General features: G+C 51.6%; 1 protein-coding gene across 1 annotated transcript; it reads right to left on the minus strand.

Moving 5' to 3' along the window:
• Nucleotides 1-658: 658 nt before the first annotated feature.
• ERRFI1 (ERBB receptor feedback inhibitor 1) lies at nt 659-15,246 on the minus strand. The gene is made up of 4 exons (XM_081201586.1): nt 15,139-15,246; nt 5,792-5,976; nt 4,922-4,998; nt 659-3,257 (listed from the first exon to the last, which is right to left on the minus strand). The coding sequence occupies exons 2-4, from the start codon at nt 5,905-5,907 to the stop codon at nt 2,071-2,073; spliced, it is 1,380 nt and encodes a 459-aa protein (XP_081057712.1). The 5' UTR covers nt 5,908-5,976; nt 15,139-15,246; the 3' UTR covers nt 659-2,070.
• Between the last annotated feature and the right edge of the window lie 7,879 nt (nt 15,247-23,125).

The raw sequence follows: 23,125 nt of genomic DNA on the forward strand, positions 1-23,125 counted from the left end.
TGAGGAGAGATGTCAACCCCTTGGGCAGGACTCAAAATGCTTGAGAAGAATTCTTCCAAGCACCAAAACAGATGATAGCAGCATTAATGTGGCTGCACCCTATTTGCATGGGCACAAGTCACACTGGCAGAGGGAAGGAGATGGGGTTCCTTTAAAAGTCAGAGAAGGGGCTTCCTCCTCCTTCCGCTTGAGTCCTCTGCTGCCCCCTTCTCTCCCTCCATCTCCCAGGGCTTTCCACCTGCCCCACAGCTCTCACAAAGCAAGCCCAGCCAGGGAGAGGCTTTGTGGGGTAGGGAACAGACTTCAGGGCTTGCCCACCCAAGCTGTCCTGGGAAGTGTCAACCCCTGCCACCAGCCCAGAAACCACAATTACAACGCAGGACAGGTCAAGAAACACCCTGGGAGTTGTACATCCTGCCTGCCCACGTGCTGGGTGGCTCTGGAAACCAAGCACCGGTGGCAAGCTGCCCAATCTTGATAAGCTGCATAGCATGATTCCAGGGAGCTTCTCATTGGCCAACGCAGGGAGATGAGGAGACGCACCCCTAAAATGCACCAGGAGGGAGGAGGAGGAGGTGGAGGCGGCGAGAGCTCGCTGCTCTGCCGCTTTTGCGAAAGGGAAGCAGAGCCCCCACACAAGACGAGGCAGCCGAGGTGGTGTTATCATAAATAAGTACATTATAACTTTATTAAAATCCAAGACACGGAAATATTCCAAAATACAAAGTGAACGACGTCATTCTTCCTCAATACTGTACACCTGATGCAGGACCTCTCTCAGTGCATTATTATCAATATTATTTCCAGAATGTGAACATTGCCTTCATTTAGAGTTTGTACTAGAACCAAGTCAGCTTCCCAGACGGTTTCAGAGGGGTGGGAGGCAACAGCAACTCCCAAGCGAACTTTATTTTACACTGTAAACCGCAGTTGCGTCCGCCAGGAAAAAGCCAAGGCCACGCCGGGCCCTGGCCAGAAAGCACCGTCCCCCTGGGGCCTGCGGGAACAAGTGGAAGTGTGTGGGTGTGCGTGCGAGTGTGCAAGGGGGGTGGGGAGAGAGACGGCAACACCCTTCACCAACCCTGGCTGGGCCGCCTTCAAAGAGGACTTGGCAATGCCCAGCCTCTTCCACCATCCTGCAGAACACTGGACAAGACAGACTCAAGACCAGCTTGCGCCTCACTGCTATGCATAAACACTCCAAACGCCACCTGGAGAACAGAAGTTGGTCCCATTTTTTAAAATATTGGGGTGGTGGGGAAAGGGGGGGTTGCTGCTTCACCCAGGGTGCTGTTCAGCCTGAGCTCCAGCTACCCAACTGCAAGGACACACACAGTCCCACAAAAGCTAGCGCACAAAAGTCCTTCTCGGGTTTCATCAAAGCCAGAAGCTGTGGGTAAAGGAGAACCAGTTGAATTGTGGCAAGTATCCGAGTGGCCGGGTGTGGGTAGGTGGAGATTAGGAACCGGGGGCAAGATTCCCCACCCCAGACCAAAAGTCTAAAACATGTGGAACGGCCCATCCAAACTAAGGCGAGCTCAGAAATGGGTGGTGGACTTCCCTGCCGCCCTCGCCCCCCCCCCCCCAATCTCCTCCCACCGCAAGGATAATTCCTGCTGGGATTCCCCACCAGTGGGAGAAGAGCAAATATTGGCAGAAAGGGGTTTTTTTTTAAGGGGGCGGAAACACACTGTGACCACCACTGTGCAGAAAAAAGAATACTGAATGGGGCTCCTTTTCTCTTCTGCTTCCAGCCGAAGCAGCTTGTCCTGTTAGCAAGAGTGCAATTCTTTCCCTACTTATGCAAGTTTGCTCTAAGAATATTGAATGACAACTGGCCAATGCTGGCTATGTACGCTCGAGTCCTCCTCCAAGTCCTCTCCTGGACCAGAACCGCCAGGGCCAGGCAGCCGAGCCCAACGCAGGCAGCGGCTGCAGCACCAGACAGAGGGGCCTCCCCCCTGCTCCTCTCCGGGAGCTGGAGGACTGGGCTTCTGCCCCTCCTTTTCATCCTCGAAAGGCCTGTGGCCAGCTCCCCGATGCCTCCTTCCTTGTGAGGCTCCCTCTTCCCTATGGAGACACCATGCAGGGCAAATGCTTGCGCTTGACTGGAACGTTGAGCATCCCGGCCAGGCTGGCTGCCTCCCCTTCCGGAGCCTCGGGCCAGAGGGACGGCGGCAGCTGCCCTTCTGCGCTCAGGCTGCTGCCCTCTTCTGCTTCCCGGAAGAACTTCTCGTACCTGTCCAGGTAGGGGGGCCTTTCGGGCAGCAGGTAGTAGTGGGTGGAGCTGACCTTCTTGCCGTTCTCGATGATGGGCAGGATGCAGGGCACCCGGCTGCCCGAGCCCTCGCTGTGCTGCCGCTGCAGCGCTTTGCTGCTGACGTATTTGGGGTCCGGGGCAAAGCTCTGGGTGGGCGGCATGATCCCGTTGAGGTACGAGGGTAGGCTCTTGGGGCTGGGCGTGCGGGAGTTGCTGCAGGACAGAGGCTCCCTCGGGGGGACCTTGGGCGGTTTGTCCTCGTCGCTGTAGGCGCTCGAAGCCACTTCGGCGGACCACCTCCGGTAGTCAGGCTTCAGCACTCTGGGCGGGATGGGCACCCTGGGCGGGACCTCGGGCTTGTCGTCGTCCGAGCTGGGAGACGCCCGGCGGAAGTGGCTGGAGACCCTCACCACCGGTTTGTGGAAGGACCCGGCTGGCCCGGAATGCGAGCGACGCAACCGGCGATGGAGCTGATGCGCCGTGGGAGCCGGAGGAGGTGGTGGTGGAGGAACAGCAGCAGCAGCAACAGCAGCAGCACAGACCCCGGCCGGACACCCGCTCTGCTTAGCGGAGGGAGGCTCTTCCGCCTTCGATCCCGCCAGGGCGTCGAAGTAAGCGTAGTTTATTTGTCCGCAGCCCCGGAAGCTCCGCCTGCCATAGGTGGCGGGCTTGAAGGCAGGGCCGCTGCACTCCTCCAGCAAAAAGTCCGTGTCGGAGCTGGTGAGGAACTCCACCTCTCGGTCCACGTCGTCGTGCACGAAATCCTCCGGGATGGGCAGTGGGGGAAGCGGGCGGGTGCTGCGCTCGGCACCCGGAGGCGCCGGGGGGAAGGAGAACGGCCCGCCCTTGGTGGGGGTTGGGGGAGCCGCCTCATTGGACGCGGCGAGGGAGAGTCTGCCGAAGGCGGGGACCAGGCCGCGATCCTCTGGCCTCTCTCCATTGGGGCTGGGCTTGTCGCTGCCACCGTTCTGTGCCGGATCAGGGTCTGAAATGTGGCCTGAGAGGGAGAGGGAAAGAAGGGTGAGTTGCTAATCTCAAGACACAGGGCACCTCATGCACAAGTTTCCTCAAAGGGGGGGGGGGGAGAGCGTGGCTGCTGGAGTGGAGAAAGCCAGATACACCTGGCTGTTCATTGCCAGCACATGGCATTTACTGAGACTGGTAGACTGCTTTTGAACATGGAGGCCCCACTGGCTAGGAGATATGGATAGACCCCGCCTCCTCTGCCATGTTCTTAGATGACTAGATGGTCGTTGGGGTCCCCTGAGAACTCTGCAATTCTATTAAAAGGGGCTGGATGGAGCCCAAGTAGGGCCCAGCCTCCAAAGTGGCCAACTGGGTGCCTCTGGGAGCCTCACAGACATGGCAAAAGCAGCAGGCACAGTCCCTCCTTGACTCCATCCCTCTCAGCACTGCTGGGTGAGGTATCACAAGCCTTAGAGCCATTCAGCCTCAATTGTGCACTCAGATGCACACATGTATATAATCAGATCTAGATATACATGCATATAATATTTATAACATATATGAGGATTTAGATCAAAGAACGGTCAGGAAAGAATGGAACTGGATTTCGGACAACTTCCGTTCTAATATAATTTCAGGAGAACTATTTTAAAACCTTTGCTCGATAGTATTTAACACCTTATAAACTGAACTATAGATAGGATCGGATAAATGCTGCGAGACGTGGATTAAATAAAGCAGTTCACATACACAGCTTTTGGAACTGCTCTCAAATAGAAATACCCTGGAAATCCGTTCAGGCCGGTATCTCCGATGTGTTAGAATATCATACATCATATGCCCTCGGAACCGAAAATATTTCTGCTTTGCTATCTAAAACACGTTATTCCAGTAAACGATCAAGAAACAGTGTTCAAAACCCGATTAACCGCTGCTAAGATTGCAGCTAAAAAATGCGGGCAAAAACCATTTCTCCTACCACAGTGGTGCCTCGCAAGAGGAAAAGAATTCGTTGCGCGAGTCTTTTCGTCTTGCGATGTTTTTCGTCTTGCGAAGCAGGGTCCGTCGCAGCTGCGCCTCTTCAAGCGGCTTTTTAAAAAAAGCGCAAGACGTTTTCATCTTGCGAAGCAAGCCCATAGGGAAATTCGTCTAGCGAAGCAACGCAAAACCGAAAAACCCTTTCATCTAGTGAGTTTTTCGTCTTGCGAGGCATTCGTCTTGCGGGGCACCACTGTATATCTGAATGGACTGATACGATTTGGTCTGTAATAACTATGCTTAAGGTTACTTATTACAAAATAATGTATACAAACTGTCCTAACAAGTTTATGGAAAGAATGGTGTGGGTTTTTTTGTAACTTTCTGGAACAACAAACTCGATGGCAATGCTGCCTTCAACTTGCTGTAACAATATTTCTTTATGCTCCTTATTCTTGGTTTACTTTGTTTATTAATATTATTATTATTATTATTATTATTAAAAGCAAGACAGCATGGGGTACTCCAGTTCTCTGGCTGCCAAGACTGCTGGTTTTTCTGCTGCCTGCCAACCTTCCTCCTCTTCTTCAATAATAAAAAAAGCAGGTATCTTCAGGAACCAAATTGCTAGTGGAAGGAGGAGGGGGAGTCACAAGTGAAGAGCTCTGAGCTGCAACACAAATAAATATGAGGTCGACGGCGGTGCCAGGTACCTACCGATGGACGTTAAGTGATGCTGTGTGGACGAGTTCAGATTGTAGGCCATTGCTACGGGCTCCATGTTAAAGAAAGGGCTGAAATAATAAATAAATAAATAAATAAATAAATAAATAATTTCTATTTGTACCCCGCCCTTCCCAGTTCAGAAAACCAGGCTCAGGGTGGCTAACAACAAATTTAAAACACTTAATTGATGCAACAAAGAACAGCATAAAACGTGAATAACAATAAATTCAGAAGTCAAAAATCAATTTAGGGGGGAAATCCATCCAATAAACATTAGATGATCACCAGGGCTAGCTGGCTAAATTTGTCCTATTTGGGCCAGCGAGGAGACCAGGGGAGAATTAGCTGTGGGATCCCAGAGCAGGTAATCTTCATAAAAAGAGGAAGGGGAATAAAAGATCAGGCTAAGTTCAAATTGAAAGCCAGGCAGAATAGCTCTGTCTTACAGGCCCTGCGGAAGGAAGTTAAATCCTGCAGAGCCCTGGTCTCATGGGACAGAGCATTCCACCAGGTCGGAGCCATCATTGAGAAGGCCCTGCCTCTGGTGGAGGATGATCTGACTTCCTTAGGGCCTGGGACCTCTAAACTATGGTTATTCATGGAGCTTAAGGACCTCTGCAGGGCATACCAGGAGAGGCGGTCCTGTAGATACGAGGGCCTTAAGCCACAAAGGGCTTTAAAGGTCAAAAGCAGCATCTTAAACCTGACCCGATACTCCACCAGGAGAGAGAAAGGAGGGTATCTGTAGGTGAAGCAGGGACAGCCGCAAAAGGCCCAACCACCATCACTCGCCCATACCCGTGCAAGGAAGTGATGTGAGTGGGAGAAAAGATCTGGTACCCTCCCTGAAGGAAGACTCACTTTTCAAAATGGCCTCCCCAACAGGGCTTGAGGCTCCCAATGCCTTGCCCCTTGTGGAGGAAGCTGCTCTTCAAGGGGACTCTCATCTCTGGAGCTGCAATGCCGGCCGTGGACATGCTGCTTGGCTGACGTCTGCGCTTTCAGAAGTCCACTGTCCTCGCCAGGTAGCCAGCTACTTCAGCAGCCTTTAAAAGAGGGGGAGACAGACAAACAAGGGTGTGTTAGTCCCATGCAGCAGAGCCAACAAAGGTCCAGGGTCAACACAGGAAGAACTTTTCAAGGCTCACAACAGCCAGCGGAAGGAGAAGCTGGCTTGTGTAGCAATTCTAGGTCAAAGGCCCTCCTTGTAGCTCAGTTCAGTGGCAGAGCATCTGTTTGGCGTGCAGAAGGTTCCTGCGTCAATCCCCAGCGCCATCTCTGGGTGAAGGCTGGGAGGGAACCCTGGAGAGCTACCCTTCCTCCCCCAGACACACCATGATTTGAGCCCTGGCATGATCATATTACGAAGCCTGTTCAGAGCGACAGCAGGAAGCACTGCCCTCACTCGGAGTGGGCAAACATTTTCACATATGCAGGAAACGCTACTGTCAGGTCTCCTGGTGTTTTGTTTAAAGGGGAGGGTAATAGGGGAACCCGAATGGACATCTAGACATTGCTGGGCTCTGGCTCCCATTGTCACTGGTCCACAAACCCTCAAGTTCCCGAGGCCAGATTTAAAGCTTCAAGGGAGCCTCTTGGTGATGGTAGGATTCAGGGAGTGCGGAAGTGGCTACGGCTCCCCATATCCCCAGTGCAGACTGCTTCCCAGCACTGCTACCCGCACCCAGTCCCCCCCTCCAGCTGATTTAAATAATGCTGGGTTTGGAAGGGTATAAGAGAAAGAGAGAGCGCTCCTTTGGCAGTGCTCAGATATTTAAATCAGCTATATAAGTTAGGCGCCAAACAGCTCCTTAAACCAGGGTTACAGCCGCCAACGTGTAACGCCTAGTCCCCATTAGGGAGCCATGTTTCAATACGACTTTTCGGTTCCCGAAATTCATTCCGATTGTGCAGATTAAAAATAACGGATGGAATTCTACAGGATGCGTTGCTAGTGTTTGGAAAACAGTCAAGATCCAAGGATCCCCAGGCATGCGCCTCCAGACGGTAGAGACACCAGGGGCCAGGGCATCTTCCCATGGCCATAAGTGGCCTATAGACAGGTACAAAAATTTCAAACTCTGCTCCCTGCCCCTCCTCCTCTTGGCACTGCAAATTGGCACTTTCTTTCTCATCAAAACGCGGTATATCAGCATATTGCAAAATAAAGTACAGTGGTACCTCGGGTTACATACACTTCAGGTTACAGACTCCGCTAACCCAGAAATAGTACCTCGGGTTAAGAACTTTGCTTCAGGGTGAGAACAGATATAGTGCTCAGGCGGCACAGCAGCAGCAGGAGGCCTCATTAGCTAAAGTGGTGGTTCAGGTTAAGAACAGTTTCAGGTGAAGAACGGACCTCCGGAACGAATTAAGTAATGAACCCGAGGTACCACTGTATGTTTCCAGCACAAGGCACAGGCCCACCAAAGTAAACATAAGAACCTCCCTCCACTACCCCCTGAAGAGATGGGGCAGGCAAACAGACCCCATTTGCCATCTTGCGAAAGCCAAGAGGTGGACATACTCCCCAGGACACTTGTTAATGGCCCCGCTGCCTGCCCCCCCCCCAGGCTGTGGGGCTCAGGCCACCCGCACCCTCCTGCTCAGGCTATATGAAAATCCCTCCGTGTGCTGTGCCAAACCTGGAAAGCACAGAACACCTTGTGCCAGCCTGCCCCCTGCAGCGCCCGCAGGGGTGTTGTGCAACCAGCTCTCGTTTTGAAACCGTTCTGGAATGCAGAGCCTCCACTGCCATCAGCACATCGACAAGGACGGAAAGATCCTCCCACTCCCTGGCCTTTTTCAGGAGTCTGGCGGCTGCGGTGGGGGTGGGTGGGTGGGGTGGGGGTGGGGGTGGGTATGGTTTTATGGCCCAGTTCCTCCCTCCTCAAAAGAAAGTGAAGCAGACGTAAACCCATTTTCTACAAATGGAAGCCACCAGAAAGGGGCACCCGCAATGCTCTAAGAGCCAAATTGGGATAGGGGGAGGGCAGAGAGAAAGGGAAGGAAGTCAGCCCAAAGCTCACCAAAATGGAGGAACAGAATCACAGAACTGGAAGGGACTGCCTAAGGTCATCCAGTCCAACCCTCTACAATAAAGCAATCTCAAAACACGGTTTCCCATCCAGTTTGAAACCATACCAGGCCCTGCTTAGCTTTGCAAGTGTGCTAGCAGTTTTACTGCTGCACCATTAGGATGGTGGTAATGTTATTATTGATGCTGAGGCTGGCTCTCATCATTATCATCATCATCATCATCATCATCATCATCATCATCATCATCATCATCATCATAGCAGCAGCAGCAGCAGCAGCAGCTGACTTCTGGTGCTAAATATGGGTGCCTTATGTGGAGGTCGCTTTCAAATCATTAAATAACAGCATGCATACCCCCTGGGTGCAGGGAACCTGGTATCCGGGGCTCCCATGGCTCTGGGCACAGTTCAGGGATTTGCAGCAAATGCTTCCAGTTACTCCAACCTAATTCTTTTTAGAAGGCAACAAAATTAGTACCCTGAGTGCACTTCCTGGAGTTTCAAGTTATGCAACCAGGAAAAGACTCTGATGGTGGGGGATGGGTGGGTGGGATTTACAAGTTACCCACAAAATTAATGCGGAAACTGTCGCTGAGGCAGGTAGTGCAGAGGGCTTTTAAACAGCCTATAAGTTTGCAAGGAAAAACAAAACTTTCTTCAGGGAGAGAGGGGCAAGAGGCTGCTCCCTGCAATTGTGACCTCCTTGGGGCAGAGACTCGCCTCTGCTACTCTGACGAGCGCCTGGGATGCTGATGACAAGCCTGACAGTAAAAGCAAAGGAACATAGAGGAAGGCACCCAGGCCAAAACTACAAATTGGATTATGGCCCAGAAAATGCAAAAATGGGACCCAAAGTGAGGCAGCACAAAAACGCACAGTCAGGTGAAGGCTGAAAGCCCTGAAGGAAGCCGCTGTGTGTCCAAATTCTGAATACATGAGGTGGGGGGGGGAGGGAGGAAGTGTCCAGGCAGTCAGTCCATAACAACTTTGTCCTTTTGCGGCATCAAAGCAGCACAGGGAGGAAGGTTCTTTGCCAGGTTCCCAGGAGGCGATTCCAATTCCTCCTGCCCTGGGGTCCAGCCACTGCCTCTTTCCTCTCTTAATGAGAGCCAGAGTTTCAGAGAAGCTTCAGCTGCCCTCAGGGCAGTCATGGGGGCAGCTCCCAGTCCACACCACTGACTACCAGCTCCCACCAATGGGATACAGACATTCCCGGAAGCCACATATCTCAGGTCCCCTTTGGGGGCGAAAAAACTGGGCAGGATGAATGGTGAATGACTTGCGAGTCAGCTGAAATCTAAACCTATCTCAAGGATTCTTTAAACTGGCTGCTTGTACAGTGGTACCTCGGGCTACAGACGCTTCAGGTTACAGATGCTTTCAGGTTACAGACTCCGCTAACCCAGAAATAGTACCTCGGGTTAAGAACTTTGCTTCAGGATGAGAACAGAAATCGCACGGCGGCGGTGCAGCAGCAGCGGGAGGCCTCATTAGCTAAAGTGGTACCTCAGGTTAAGAACAGTTGTAGATTAAGAACGGACCTCCGGAACGAATTAAGTTCTTAACCCGAGGTACCACTGTACTGTAGCATTTATTACAGCACTGGGTTTTTGTTTTAACTGCTTGCGTCCAATGAAACATATTCAAAGGCCCTGTCAACGCATAAAAGGAGTAGATGGAGATCTGCAAAGTAGGGAGGTGGTTGGGAATCTTGCATGAAGAGCCAAAATAAAATCAGGCAGAGGACAGCCAGCCAAGAAACCTTCCTGCGGCCACAGCAAGTGGCTGGCAAGATAAAAAAAACCCGGGATTCCTTCCTGTGGTTCAGCCAGGGTGCCGGGAGAGGCGCCATGCTGCCCTCGGGGGAACACAGAGCTGCATTTATCCAGCCTGCCTTTTGCACAGGGAGGAAGAGGAGGCGGAGGTGGAGGCAGCTGCTGCTTCTCTTTCTCTCTAGTGGTAACCTAATTTTGCCTGCTTAACCACCGAGTATCATGAGTAAATCTCCAAAGAGGGAGGGAGGGAGGGACCCATTACTAGCAGCCAACTCATCAAACCCAGCCTGCAGCTCTTCCCTGCTTGACAACCACATGACGTCATTTCCTCCTCCTCCTCCTCCCGTTGAGATTTATCCAGAGCTGAACTCAGAGGCACTTTCGCAAAACACGCTCCTGAGATCCCAATAAAACCCAGGAGAGAGAGAGGGAGGGAGGGAGGGAGGGAGGGAAGAGGAAACGCCCCCCCCCACCAGTGCAAACTGGACTGTTGGCAAGTAGCACGTACCATGTCCTTCCTAGAATTCATAAAAGGCGTGCTGTGCAGCCCCTTACGTAATCTCCAGTGGCGTCAGCCTTGCAGGATTTTGCTCACAGGTAGATGATGCCAGGACATCCGGGGCTCCAGGTTGCAACAGACACCTGGGCTTCTGCAGCTGCAGCCTGCTAGCCCCTCCCCTCCGTACCACTATTCAGTCCTGCTACTCTTTAAAATAATGAAGGGATCAGCCGCCCACAGCAAGCCACACCACTCAACACAAACCTCAACAGGCTTCCTGTTCCGTTCCCCCACCCCTGGACTCTTAAGGTGAGGAGAGCCTGAAAAAACCAGTTTCCTGATGCCGCTCAATTTCTGCGTTTATAATTTCCTGTGGTTTCCCCTCCAAGTGCTGCTTGCAAATGCTGGAGGGTGTTGCAGTGTTTCAAGGCTGCTTGCTCGCCACTTTTGAGTGTCAAGGGAAGGCAGTAAAATAAAAAAGCAGATTCCTGCTTTGCCCACACTTCCTAGGCACTAGGTCTGAGCGGTGTTGCCCAGTAAAGCCCTCATCTTTAAGCAATAAATCAGAGCAAACGTCAATCCAGAGAAAACCTGATTGTTTGTTTGCTCAGGTTCGGGAGTAAATATGAGAAGTGGTGGGGAAGTCTTGTGAGCTGCGAGTGCCCAGGGCTGTCCAGCTATACCTTCCGGCTCCTCAGCAGTCCTTCCACAACACTGCCTGCCTCTGCAGAGCAACACAAGAAACCTAACAAGACCCTGCCCAATACGCAAGAGCCTCTATTTCCTGAAGTTGCTAGGGCTATTGCAGGCTGCAGCCCATCACAGATGGAAGCCACCCACACACAGAGGGGTGCGATTGTGAAAGGGGAAGCAGGTGTGTCCTGGTCCACATGTCTGATGCTCAGGAACCCAACAGGGCATTTGCATGTGGGCCTATGGGCCTGGGCACAAGGCATGTCTCCTGCACGCTGGAAGAGATGTAGCATACTGAGCATATGGAACAGGCTGACCCACAGAAACATCCGACTGCCTGGGGACACAGAAGGAGCAGAGCCCTAGAAACCCCAAAGGGAGCGGAGTTGGGTTTTCAAGGGAGAAATGCACGGGTGGGAGGGGATTTTGACAGCCAAGGGGCAGCTGCACAGATCAATGCAAAAGGCAGCCGAGAAAGAAGACCGGAGGAGATGATGGCGAGGGTTTGACAATGGAGGCACAAATTCGGTCACTAAAAGCTAAATTCTGCAAAACAACCAACACCACCCATGAAACTCCTGAAAATGCACCCAGATAACATTACTGGACTCAAATACGTCATTTACCCTTGAGGTTAGCTTGGTTGGTTAGAGTGTAGTTCTGATAATGCCAAGGTCATGGGTTCGATTCCCATTCAGGACTCCTGCATTGCAGAGGCATGGACAGAATAATAATAATAATAATAATAATAATAATAATAATAATAATATTTATACCCTGCCCATCTGACTGGGTTTCCCCAGCCACTCGGGGTCCCTTCCAACTCTAAGATGCTGTCATAGGAAGGGACACTCATGTTTCATGGAGTCCTGCCCTGCAGTGCCTTTTGAAGAGCTCCCCAGATATCCTCACACGCCAAACAAGCCCACAAGGCCTAAACCCTTGACTTCTCCCGACATGGACGCTGAACTTTGCACATACTTCTAAACTCTGGTAGGTCCCCCTCCCCCCGAACCTATGAGAGAGAGAGAGCCCTGGGTTTGCTCAGAGTTGCAGAAAGAAAACTTACATCTGAGGCAGAAGAATTGAGCAAAGCGAGACCAGGATTTGGGGTGGTGAGGACATGTGAGGAATGGGGAGATGGTCTGGTGAGTCCAAGAGGGAATCTCTTGCTGGATGGACGGCAACAAAGCTGACCTTTCTTTCTTGGGAGCTGAGAAGCGCCTGAAACCCACCGTGGCCTGTAAAGGTGGCAACCTTGTCTCAAGGAACCCCTTATTTAGGAAAGAAGAGCCCCCTTTCCTTTTGCATTTTCAGCACTGAGTAGTGAGCACAGTGGGGGTTAAGGCTGGACTTTGCTTGCAGGAGGACCCTGGGAACATGGGCCCTGACAATGGTGTGTACCCCTGGAAATGACCCCGAAAGGGGAAGGGGGCTGCTTGGGAGGGAGAAGCACAGGTAAGAGGCTGACTTCTGAAGTCCCTGGTTCAAATCTCCCCCCTGGCCTGCCTCTGGGAGGAATCTCCACTGCAATTGTCCTGTCTGTGATATGAGCCTTAAAGTTACCTCCAAAGCTCAGAAGTTTGGCATCTCAGATGTTGAGAAGCACTGATGCACAAAGCTCTCTCTCTCCCCCCCCCCCCCATAGAGGATGTTTGGAGGCCAGTTTATCACCTTTGGCCCATGATAAGAACTGGAACAGACATAGCATATCTGACACAACAGAACTCAACCCGCTTTGTAGATGCTTACATCTCCACACTGAAACTGGGGAAGTGCATTGTGGCACGTGTGTATTTTCTGCACAAGAAATGCAACTTGGACCCTCCAGGTTGAAGAGGCGAGGGAATAACATCTTTGTCAGATTGACTCTGAAGATGCAATTGTTAGCTGAGAATTTTTTTAAAAAATTAAATCAATTAAAGAAGAAACTTGGTGTGTGTGTGTGTCCTGGACGTGACAACTTATGAGAGCTCCCACATTAGACAGCAGTGATAATAGACTCCACATTTGTTGCCAAAGAAGCAGTAGAAGATTCTTCGCCCCTTTAGAGTTAGGGGGTTGTCAGATGCCTCCCTCTCCCTCTGACTGACCAGAATCAAAACCATTAAAGAACAAGATTGATCAGCCCAGGATACAAGTCAGCCTTCGCCCGCCTGCTGCCTCCAGATTTGTTGGACTACAAGTCCCATCAGCCTCGGCCAACTATAGAGGCTGGTTCAACACATCAGCTGCTTTCAAACACACACCCCTTGCAGATTTCAGCAAGATAAGGCAAAGCAATTTTACACCAAAGTCTCTTCTCATTCAACTAGCCTGGTGCTTGCACACTTGAGAACATGGGCAGGCTAGTGGCCAGTCCTGAGGGGCCTTTGCCCACCGATGGAAAGGCTGACCACTCTCTGTTTCCTGCACACGGAAGTGGAACACACTAAATCCCCAAATCCACCCCCTTTCCTATCTGAATAGTTCTGAGCTAATAACCAACATGGTGCCCTCAGCAATGTGTTGCAGAACTCCAGCTGCCATTATCCCTCAGTGACTACTGGTCATGCCAGCTGCTGCGAGTTGGGAGTCCAACAAGCACAAAAAGCAGTGCACACAAGTACACATATCAACAGTGCCCCTCAGCAAATGTGCCTTCTCAAGAGTAAGGGAATTTGCTGCATGAAGGGCCATCACAGTAGCAGAACCATCTCCAGATATAACGCCCTGTGGCCTCAAGCGCACTGTTCTGCCCCCTTGGAACTGACCCTACCTTCTGCCTTGTCGAAACGCGCCTTTCTATAAAACGGCGGGGGTGCAGAATTCACCACATCCCAGCAAATATTAAGAACTGAAAACCTGCAGGCAGAGATGAAGTAGCATGCTGGTCAAGCTATTTAAAGGCCATTGTGCACAAGACCTCTTGAGGCGCAGCCAGGGTGCAACACCATGTTTCAAAAATTAGGGATTTAAGGCTGTAGTCCTCAATGCACTTACACAGGAAGTAAGGTCCAGCAACCTTCGTGATGCTCATGTCCAAGCAGACATGTGCAGGGGCTGAGAGACATCCTAACCGTAACCGGCGTCAACAGGCACCCCAACGGGACCAACCAGGACAGCCCTATCTGCACCTAGGAAGAAATGGCACGCATGCAAGCGCCAAGCTTCCAAGGCCAGGGAAAACAGGCACAGAAATCGCTCCCACTTTCATGTTTGGCTGCTATCATTTGGATCACAGGAAAACACCAGCTTCTAAGGAAAATGTCATGGAAACCCAAGATGCAGAGGAGGCCTGGGGCTCAGTGGCAGGCTCAAGCTGCCACCCACCACCTTGCGCAGCCCTGGAAGCTGCTCCCGCTGCAGGGACCCCTCCTCTGCCCCGGCCCAGAGGCTGGCACCAGTGAGACAATGGCTGCCGTTTGCCCCACCAGCCTTTCCCTGCCAGTGCCTCAGTTTCCCAGCCAGGCGGCGACAAGGGAGCCTGACACCGCGCAGGCACAAGAAGGGGGGGGGGTGACGTCGTGACCTAGATGTCCCCCGAGTCCCTCTCCTCTGCATCCCGTGCAAAACGTTTTCATCGCAGCTGAAGGCACCGATCCTAAAGAGGGGGCGCGGAGGGCGGGCTTGCGCTCCTCCGTCATGCATACCTGCCGCGGCAGGAAGAGACCCGCCCGGGTCCGTGCGCCGGAGAAGCCCTTCGGGAGCGGGCCAGGGAGCGAAGGGCAGGCGGTAGAGGAGACAGGGAGGCCCGTCGGGCAGCAGCTCGCCGCCTCCGCCCGGGCGGTTGCGTGGCAACGGCCCTCGCCCTACCTGCGCGGCAGGTGCCCCGTCGCCCTCCTCTCCGCCGCAGCCGCCGCCGGTCCTCCTTCCAGGGCGGGGATGACTAAGCCGCCCTTCCGCAGGCGGAGGCTGCCTCGACGGGTAGGACGGCACAGCCCGGCCAACCTTGGCGGGAGGGAACCGAGCGGCGGGCCAGGCGGGTAGCGCTCTAGCCCCTTCGCAGGGGCGGCGGCAGCAGCATCAGCATCTGACCGACGAAGAGGCGAAGCCCCGTCGGGCGCTCCGCCGCCGCCCCAGGTCTCCAGCCCGCCCCAGCGAGGCGCCGCTGCGCTCGCACTGCCCCGGCCCGGGGCTATGCTGATGCCATCAAAAAAAATCTACACGTGTCCCCGAATCCTCACGTCCTCTCCGTTCACGCAGCCTGCCTCCCGCCCTTACCCGTAGGGCAGCGCCGGGGCTCGACATGTCCCGTCTCCCCGCGGCGTCGTTACTGCGCACGCGCCGCCGCTGCCATCTCCCGGCACCTCTCCCGACCGCGACTTCCTGGCTCAATGAAGGCGGACAAGAGACGCAGCCTCTTTTTATAAGGGTGGGCGTGGCCCCGAGCTTAGGCCGCGCCTCCTCCCCGCCCAGCGCCAGGGAGTCTTAAAAGGGTAACGGCTCTAATTTCCGGCGCAGGGAGGTTCCGCTTCATCCGCGCCCCCCACTCCCGCTCTAAAGTCACGGTACTTTCTGGGTTGGCGGTCCTCCCTTTGCTCCTCCCCCCCCCGCACAGGTTCAACAGGTGCAGCTTAATTCTCGCAGCAACGCCTCTGTGATGCTGTTAAATTGTTGCCTGTAGGCAGCCGCTCAAGGCGAAGGAACCCGGGGGCAGCTATGCATCGTACTTTATCTATTGGGCTCAACACCATCACAATTTTCCTTTGTTTCCTGGCACTAAGCTCCATGGACTTCAGTGCTTACTTCTGCCAAGGTTTCTCTTCACCCTACCTGCGATCTTCTGTTTACAGGGTATTTTTACCCGTGATTTCCCAAGAAAAGCTCAACAACTTGATTTCCTTAAAAAACAGTGCAACAACTTTGACTGCCCCTTCAAAAAAATAAAAAATAAAATCCTGGGTATGCCCATGGTCCACTTCTCACCTGACCATTGGCTCAGGTGGCTTTGAAGAAGTCTATTTGCCTCCTGCTGTGAAACCTCCAAAAGTCTGGTAATAATAGCACTTGACCAGGGAGAACAAGGAACTTTAAGGAAGCTCCCCTCCCTCCCTCTCCTTCCCAGGCCCTCTGGGTTTCCATCTGGCCAGCCCTGCTGTTTGAGAGTGGGGTTAGCGGAAACCTGAAAGGCATATCTGCTGGGGAACCATGGGCTGGAAGTAATTCCCTCCCGTTCCCATGGCAACTGGAGAATCCAAAAGAGGATGCAACTATCACCATAGTCGAGGCTGCCTGGCAAAACAGCTTCTTTGCCCTCCCACAACTGAGTGGTTTCTGAGAGATGAAGATTGCTAGTCGGGGCACCCATGAGCCACCCTCAGTGAAGCACTTGAAACAACCCTGGAGCACATGTGCATCTGTTTATGCCCTCCGATGACACACCTTGGCTCAGGTTTTCTGCCTGAGTGCAGCAAAGCTGTTTGGCAGTGGACAAGGCAAACTGGGCGTCCGGGTGTCAGAAGTTCCCCTTGCACGGTTATTGATGATTCTTGGGTAGAATCCAGGATAGGAGGACCAGGAGCACTGCACAATGTGGCTTCAGCCTGGCCTTTGCCTCTTGAGGTCCTCAAAGTGGCTGCTAAATTTGCTGGATGCTCTGGGCTTTTATCTCTCTGGGCACCTTTCCTCCTCTGGCCTCAGGGTCTCTCCTCTCATGCTAGCCAATATCCAGCAGGCTGCCCAGAGAAGCCTGTGGGTTGCTGGGATTCCATCAAAGAAAGCTGGAAAACGTGGGTTCGTTTCATCCAGTGTCTCGCAGATGAAACACACATCCCCAATTCTTACATTTCCTGAGGTTTCCTGCTCTCCCAGTTAAGACGAGCCAAAAGCTCTTTTCTTTTCTTAAAACATAGTGTTTTGGAGGCCTTAATCTCACAGCAAATCTTGGTGTTGTGAAAGATTTGCAGCCAAGGCGCATTTTCCAGAGTGGTTGCAGCAAAAACAACGAGCAGCTGTTGAGCCAATGGGCATTAAAATGGCAAATGCAATTCAAAGTGATGCACAATAGGGAAAGAAAGAAAGAAAAATTCCCATATATGCTCGTGGAGTGTGAACTGACAGCAACTGACCAGGAACAAGACCTTGAGGTCATAGTAGGTAGTTCAAGGAAGATGTCAACCCAGCAGCTGTGAAAAAGGCAAATTTGATGCTACGGACCATTGGGAAATGAATTCAAAATAAGACTTCCAACATCGCAGTGCTGTTATACAAATCTATGGTGCAACTGCATTTGGAATACTGTGTACACTTCTGATTGCCTCACCTCAAAAAGGATGATGCAGAGTTGGGAAAAGGTTCAGAAAAGACAAGTAAAAACTGACAAGCTGGTGGCCTTCGTTACCTAAAGGGGAAGTTTAAAAGAACTGCACTTTCCCTCTTTGTCAGGAGGAGATCGAGGCTTCCTGCAGACTCAGGGACTTCTTCAGAATCCGTCCTCCGAGGCGGCATGGAGAAATTGGATAGAGAAACGTTTTTCTCCCTCTCACATAACACTCAAACTCCTGGATATTCAATGCAGCTGACGGCTGGAAGATTCAGGAATGAGAAAATAAAGTCATTTTATTTTATTTTACTAAAATATTTGTATGCTGCAACTCCGTAGCAAAAAATCAAGATGGTTCATAACAATTGCAATACAATAACAAGCCACACAAAAATTGAAGCAGATCACCAGCCATGGATGGCCTCAACCTCCATGAATTTATCTAATCCTCTTCTAAAGCCATCCAAGCTGGTGGCCTTCGTTACCTAAAGGGGAAGTTTAAAAGAACTGCACTTTCCCTCTTTGTCAGGAGGAGATCGAGGCTTCCTGCAGACTCAGGGACTTCTTCAGAATCCGTCCTCCGAGGCGGCACCAGGCTCTCCAGCTGACCACTAGGGTGCGCTCTCCTCCCTTCCCAGGAAATGGGCAGCTCTTCAGTAGGCAGTCCCAGGGACTGTTTGAAATGCCATGGTAGGGATGCTCCATGCTCCAGTCTGGCCATCCTTCGTGGGGAGAGGAGTCTCGTCCCTCTCTTGCAAGGAGATGAGGGGCTGTGAAGGTGCGCAGCGTCAGCAAGAGCGTGGCTCGGCACCCACTGCAGTGACATCAGACGTGGGTGGCTGTCACTCTTCTGCAACCTCACAAACCAAGTTGCAATCATATGCATTTTGCTAACAAGCTCAGGGTGTTTGCATGCAAGGGGAAGGTTTTTCTGCACAGCAGTGGCATAGCAAAAGGTGGGGAGGGGAAGGAAGAAGAACACCCCGCCCTGGGCCAAAAACAAGCTTCAGAAGTGCTGTGATATCGTGATAGATTAAAAAATGCCCCAAGCAGCCCGTCAGCCATGAAGTAGAGACAGTGGCCAGAGAGTTTGCTTTGCATGATGACAAAGCTCACTTTCTCCTTCTCAGGCCCAATGTGAGCAGTTGCCATAGCGAAGCGACGCCAGCCTGAGTAGGACCAGTTTGTCAGAGAGCATGGACTCAGTGCAGCAGAGCTGTTACAAAGATGCATCGCCTGTTCTTCACTCACTGCCAGTCACATTCTGATCCAGCCAGCCAGGCTTTCCTTAATGGCAGGTGAGAGAGACCAGGTCACTTACTGCAGGTTGTGAGGGGCGACCTGGTCGCCCCTTGCTGGGCATGAGGAACGGCCTTACATGGCTTCACTGGAAGCTTTTATCATATATGACTTTCTGTATTTTGTACATCCTCCAGCATTATATCTGATGAAACTATGGACGTCCTATTCCATAATATTAATAATAATTGTACTGTTTATTTGACAGGGTTGCCCCAGCCACTCTGGGCCGCTTCCAACATATATAAAAACATAATAAAACATTAAATATTAAAAAACTTCCCTTGCAGGGCTGCCTTCAGAAGTCTTCTAAAGGTTGTGTAGTTACTTATCTCCTTGGCTTGGGGGGGTTGCATCACTCCGTACCCTCCAGCATTTCTCTGATGGAAATAGGGATGCCCTAAGGAAAAGTGGGACATTCTGGGATCAATTCAGAAAACAGAATACATTCTTTAAATCCGGGACTGTCCTTGGAAAATATGGATGCTTGGAGGGTTTGACTTGACAATCGTTATATATCAATTGATAGGTGTTTCAATTATTCATTGAAAACAGAAGTAGAGGCAAAAGGGTCAATGCGATGGACGTGACTCATAGCCTTGCAAAAGTCGGTCACTGCACACACGCACCTCTGCACCCCTTAATCTCTCCAGCCTCCATCCCAGACAAGCAAGAGGCACACCCCTCTCCCCGGGTTCAAGGAGGGCCCATCCCAGCCAGGTAAAAGCACTGGAGGGGTGTGTGGCCTCTGAGAGGGGGTGTGACCTGGGAAGGAACCCTGAGGGCAAGCTGAGAGCTCAAATCCAATTTGTACTGTCCTATTAGGTTTCGAAATACAGTGGTACCTCGGGTTACATACGCTTCAGGTTGCATACGCTTCAGGTTACAAACTCCACTAACTCAGAAATATTACCTCGGGTTAAGAACTTTGCTTCAGGATGAGAACAGAAATCGTGCTCTGGCAGCGTGGTGGCAGTGGGAAGCCCCATTAGCTAAAGTGGTGCTTCAGGTTAAGAACAGTTTCAGGTTAAGAACAGACCTCCAGAATGAATTAAGTTCTTAACCCAAGGTACCACTGTACATTTATATCAGACCGTTTGATGCAATGAAGTAATGGCACTTTGTCTTGGCGCTGTGCTGCTGTCCTCATCTCGCGTCAGCCATATTTGGGCACATTTATACGGGGAAGGGGCAAACAAATCCATGTCGTATAACAACACCTCAAAGAGTATTATGTGCTGTCCTGGTTTCAGGGCTGTGGGCTGGCAGGAGCTAGATTAGGGGTAGCGGTGATTTACTACTTTACGGCGTGGCCTGCAGTAAGGGACGTGCTTGCTGGGGCAAAGCCGCTCGCGTTACACTCAGCAAATGAGTAACATCTGTTCATCCCACATACAGAGCTGACTCCATCTGGGAGGGCCTGTAATTTTAAGTGCTTTTCCTCGGAACCTGTTCCTAACAGTGGCTGGAAGTCAAAAGACGGGCTTTTGGGATGGGTAATGAGTTAAAACAACAACCCAAAGCAAACTTCCTGCAAGCTGGTAACTGCCCTGAAAAGGGGCAGGTCTCCTCCTCCTCCTCCTCCTCCTCCTCTCACACTGACCAGAGCAGCACCTTTAATTGATGCAGGAAGATCTTGTGTGTCTCCTCTGGCTCATGACACACACAAGCGCGCACACTGAGTAACTCACGAAGAACGTGCTCACTTCCTCTGTGAGCAAGAGGCTATTCATGCCTCTTTCCTGGTTTCTGCAACGGGGAGAGCCCTGAGCTGGCCTCTTCCGTCCACTGTCTGCCACATGGCGACAGGCAGCTGCTACTTATTTATTTATTGCAGCGAAGGAGGAGAAGGGAACCTTTGCTGGTTTCCAGTGGCGTAGCGTGGGTTGTCAGCACCCAGGGCAAGGCGCCCCCTAACCCGTGGATTTGCGCCCCCTAACCCATGGATTTGCGCCCCCTAACCCTAACCCCCAGATGTGCGGCCGGCCCCCCTGCACCTCCCACGCTACGCCACTGCTGGTTTCTGTGACCTCATAAGGAAAGAAACTAGGACCGTCTTCACAGAGTGCCCACCTGCTCGGCCACTCACCTTTTCCTTCCTGGAGGTTCCTTAGCAACAACCAAAGTCCACCTCCCTCCTAAGGGCAGGTCCATACTGCAAGCTTTTCTACGTGTGTCACTTTAACTGTCATGGTTTCTGGGAACTGCGGTTACTGAAGGTGCAGAAAAGTCTCCTAAGAATGTAAGAGAAGCCTGTTGGATCAGGCCAATGGTCTATCTAGCCCAGAATTCTGTTCTCCCAATGGCCAACCAGGTGCCCCGATGGGAAGTCCTCAAGCAGGGCCCAAGCAAAAGAGCATTCTCCCTACCTGTGGTTTTTCAGATATTTAGAATGCGGGAGATATTCAGGAACATTTGCTGCCTTGAACTGTAGGGGCAGAGTGTATAGCCGCCATTACTAGCAGCCTTAACTTCTACAGATTTGTCCAACCTTCTTTTAAATCCATCCAAGATGGTGGCCATTGCTGCCTCCAGTGGCGGTGAGTTCCATAGTTTGGCAATGCGTTGTGTGAAGAAGTGCCCTCTTTTCTCTGTCCTGCATCTTCCAGCAATACAAGAGAGGGAGAAAAGCTTTCCTCTAGCCACATTATCCATGCTGTGCATTCATAAACTTCTCTCATGCCTTTTCTCTAACTCGCCTTTGCTCTAGACTGAAAAGTCCCAAAGGCTGCTGCAAGCTTTCTTCATAGGGGAGTTGCTCCATCCCCTTGAACATTTCAATTTTCCCTTTCTAAACCCTTTCCCAACTCTACAATATCCTTTGGGAGGTGAAGCTCCTTGCAGTGCCCAGAACCCTCCAGCAAAGGAATGGCTATCGAGCCAGTTTAAGTCTGTGGCTGAGCCATGCCCTTGGAATGACCTGGCTCTTCCTGCATATAATTATGGCATAAGAGGATGTGCTGGAAAGGAGAAGCTGATGGCAGCACAGGTTTGAGCCAATCACACCTCTCTCTTCCTCACCTTTGGTGCCTCCTCTTGCCCACAATGGGCACTTGCTGCTGCCCATGCTCCGTTTCCCTAAGACTCTGTCTGGAAAGAGAGATAACTGTCTACTTATCTGGTCTCCATTCATGCTGTTTGCTGAAAGATCAGCTATAAAAATGCAGTAATATGTTCTACTTGTAGCAGTCCATCAAGCTAGTTTTACTTTGCCAGTGCATTAAGGTATGGTTTCAATTTAAAAAAAAAAATTTTTTTTGCAATCTAAAAATGAAATTCTTCTTGCAAACGATACATGGGGAAAAATGCTGTTTGGCATGCTAGCCCCAAATAAGAGGAAGTTCTCTTGAAACAGCTTTTCAAGGATGTGTGTGTGTGTGTGTGTACTTGTGAAGACAAGGTTGCTGTTCATTAACAGAATAATCTCCCTGCCGCATTTATGCTGGGTTGCAGATACCCCAGCATGGCTGGTACTTACGAGAGTTCCCAGGAGGACCACTTAGCCAGCTTAATTCAGGAAACAGGATTTCCCATTTAAGACATTTTAAGGGCAGGTGCTAATCTGTAACATACGAAGCAGAGCATTGCGGGGGTGGACGGATGCTGATTGCAAAGCAAAAAGCGTCCCAAAAGCAAAGGGCTTATTCCCACATCAAGGTTCCTTCATCTCAGTCAGCTGTCAAAAATATTAGGCTTCTGTCTTCCTTTGGCAGCTGTGTTTCACCCACCACTTGGTTGTTCCCAGTTCTCTACACAAGCACGTGGGGTGTTCTCAGAGCTGCCAGAATTAAAAAGCCACCGGGGTTAGTGTCATGGGAGGCTTAGAGGACACAGTCATGTTCCCACAAGGCTAAACAAAAACTTAGCTGGGCCCCTCCAGATGTCTTTTTCATTGTGCATTCATGATGGTTTGTGTTCTTGATGCTTATATGCCTTCCCACTTTCAATATTGCTTGAGCCTGCACATGGGTACCCATCCAACTGATATAAGCCCATTAATTGCATCCATGACACTGGCAAGTGCTGCAGAGTTCACCCACCAGTCTAGAGAGGCCTCTTGTCCAATGGCAGAGGAAGGGGTGCGTGGTGGTTAGGGATGCCCTGGGTGCCATCAATGAGGGGGGTGACAAAATGCAACTCACTGCTGCCTGTGGAACTGAGCAGGGTTGAGTTGCATCGTGACGCATCCCCTTCCCAGCGATTGGCCAGTGTGGTGCAGTGGTTAGGAGCGGTGGACTTGTAATCGCATCTCCACTCCTCCACATGCAGCTGCTGGGTGACCTTAGGCCAGTCACACTTCTTTGAAGTCTCTCAGCCCCACTCACCTCACAGAGTGTTTGTTGTGCGAGAGGAAGGGAAAGGAGAATGTTAGCTGCTTTGAGACTCCTTCGGGTAGTGATAAAGCAGGATATCAAATCCAAACTCTTCTTCATCTTCTTCTTCTCCCATCTCGTCCATGTCCCACCCTTGGAGGGACCCTGTCTTGCCTCGTGAGCAGCAGCACAGCTTTGAATGAGGCCACACACACACACACTGAGGGGGGGGGGTGACATTCAGCACGCTGCCTGCCTGCGACTCCCAAGCCTACCCCGAGCCGTCAGGGGAAGGCAGGGAGCTGGACCGCTTTGCCAGGGGCCTTCCCCCCTT

Source organism: Podarcis bocagei (assembly GCF_964188305.1).
Source record: "Podarcis bocagei genome assembly, chromosome: 7".
Classification (NCBI taxonomy): Eukaryota; Metazoa; Chordata; class Lepidosauria; order Squamata; family Lacertidae; genus Podarcis; species Podarcis bocagei.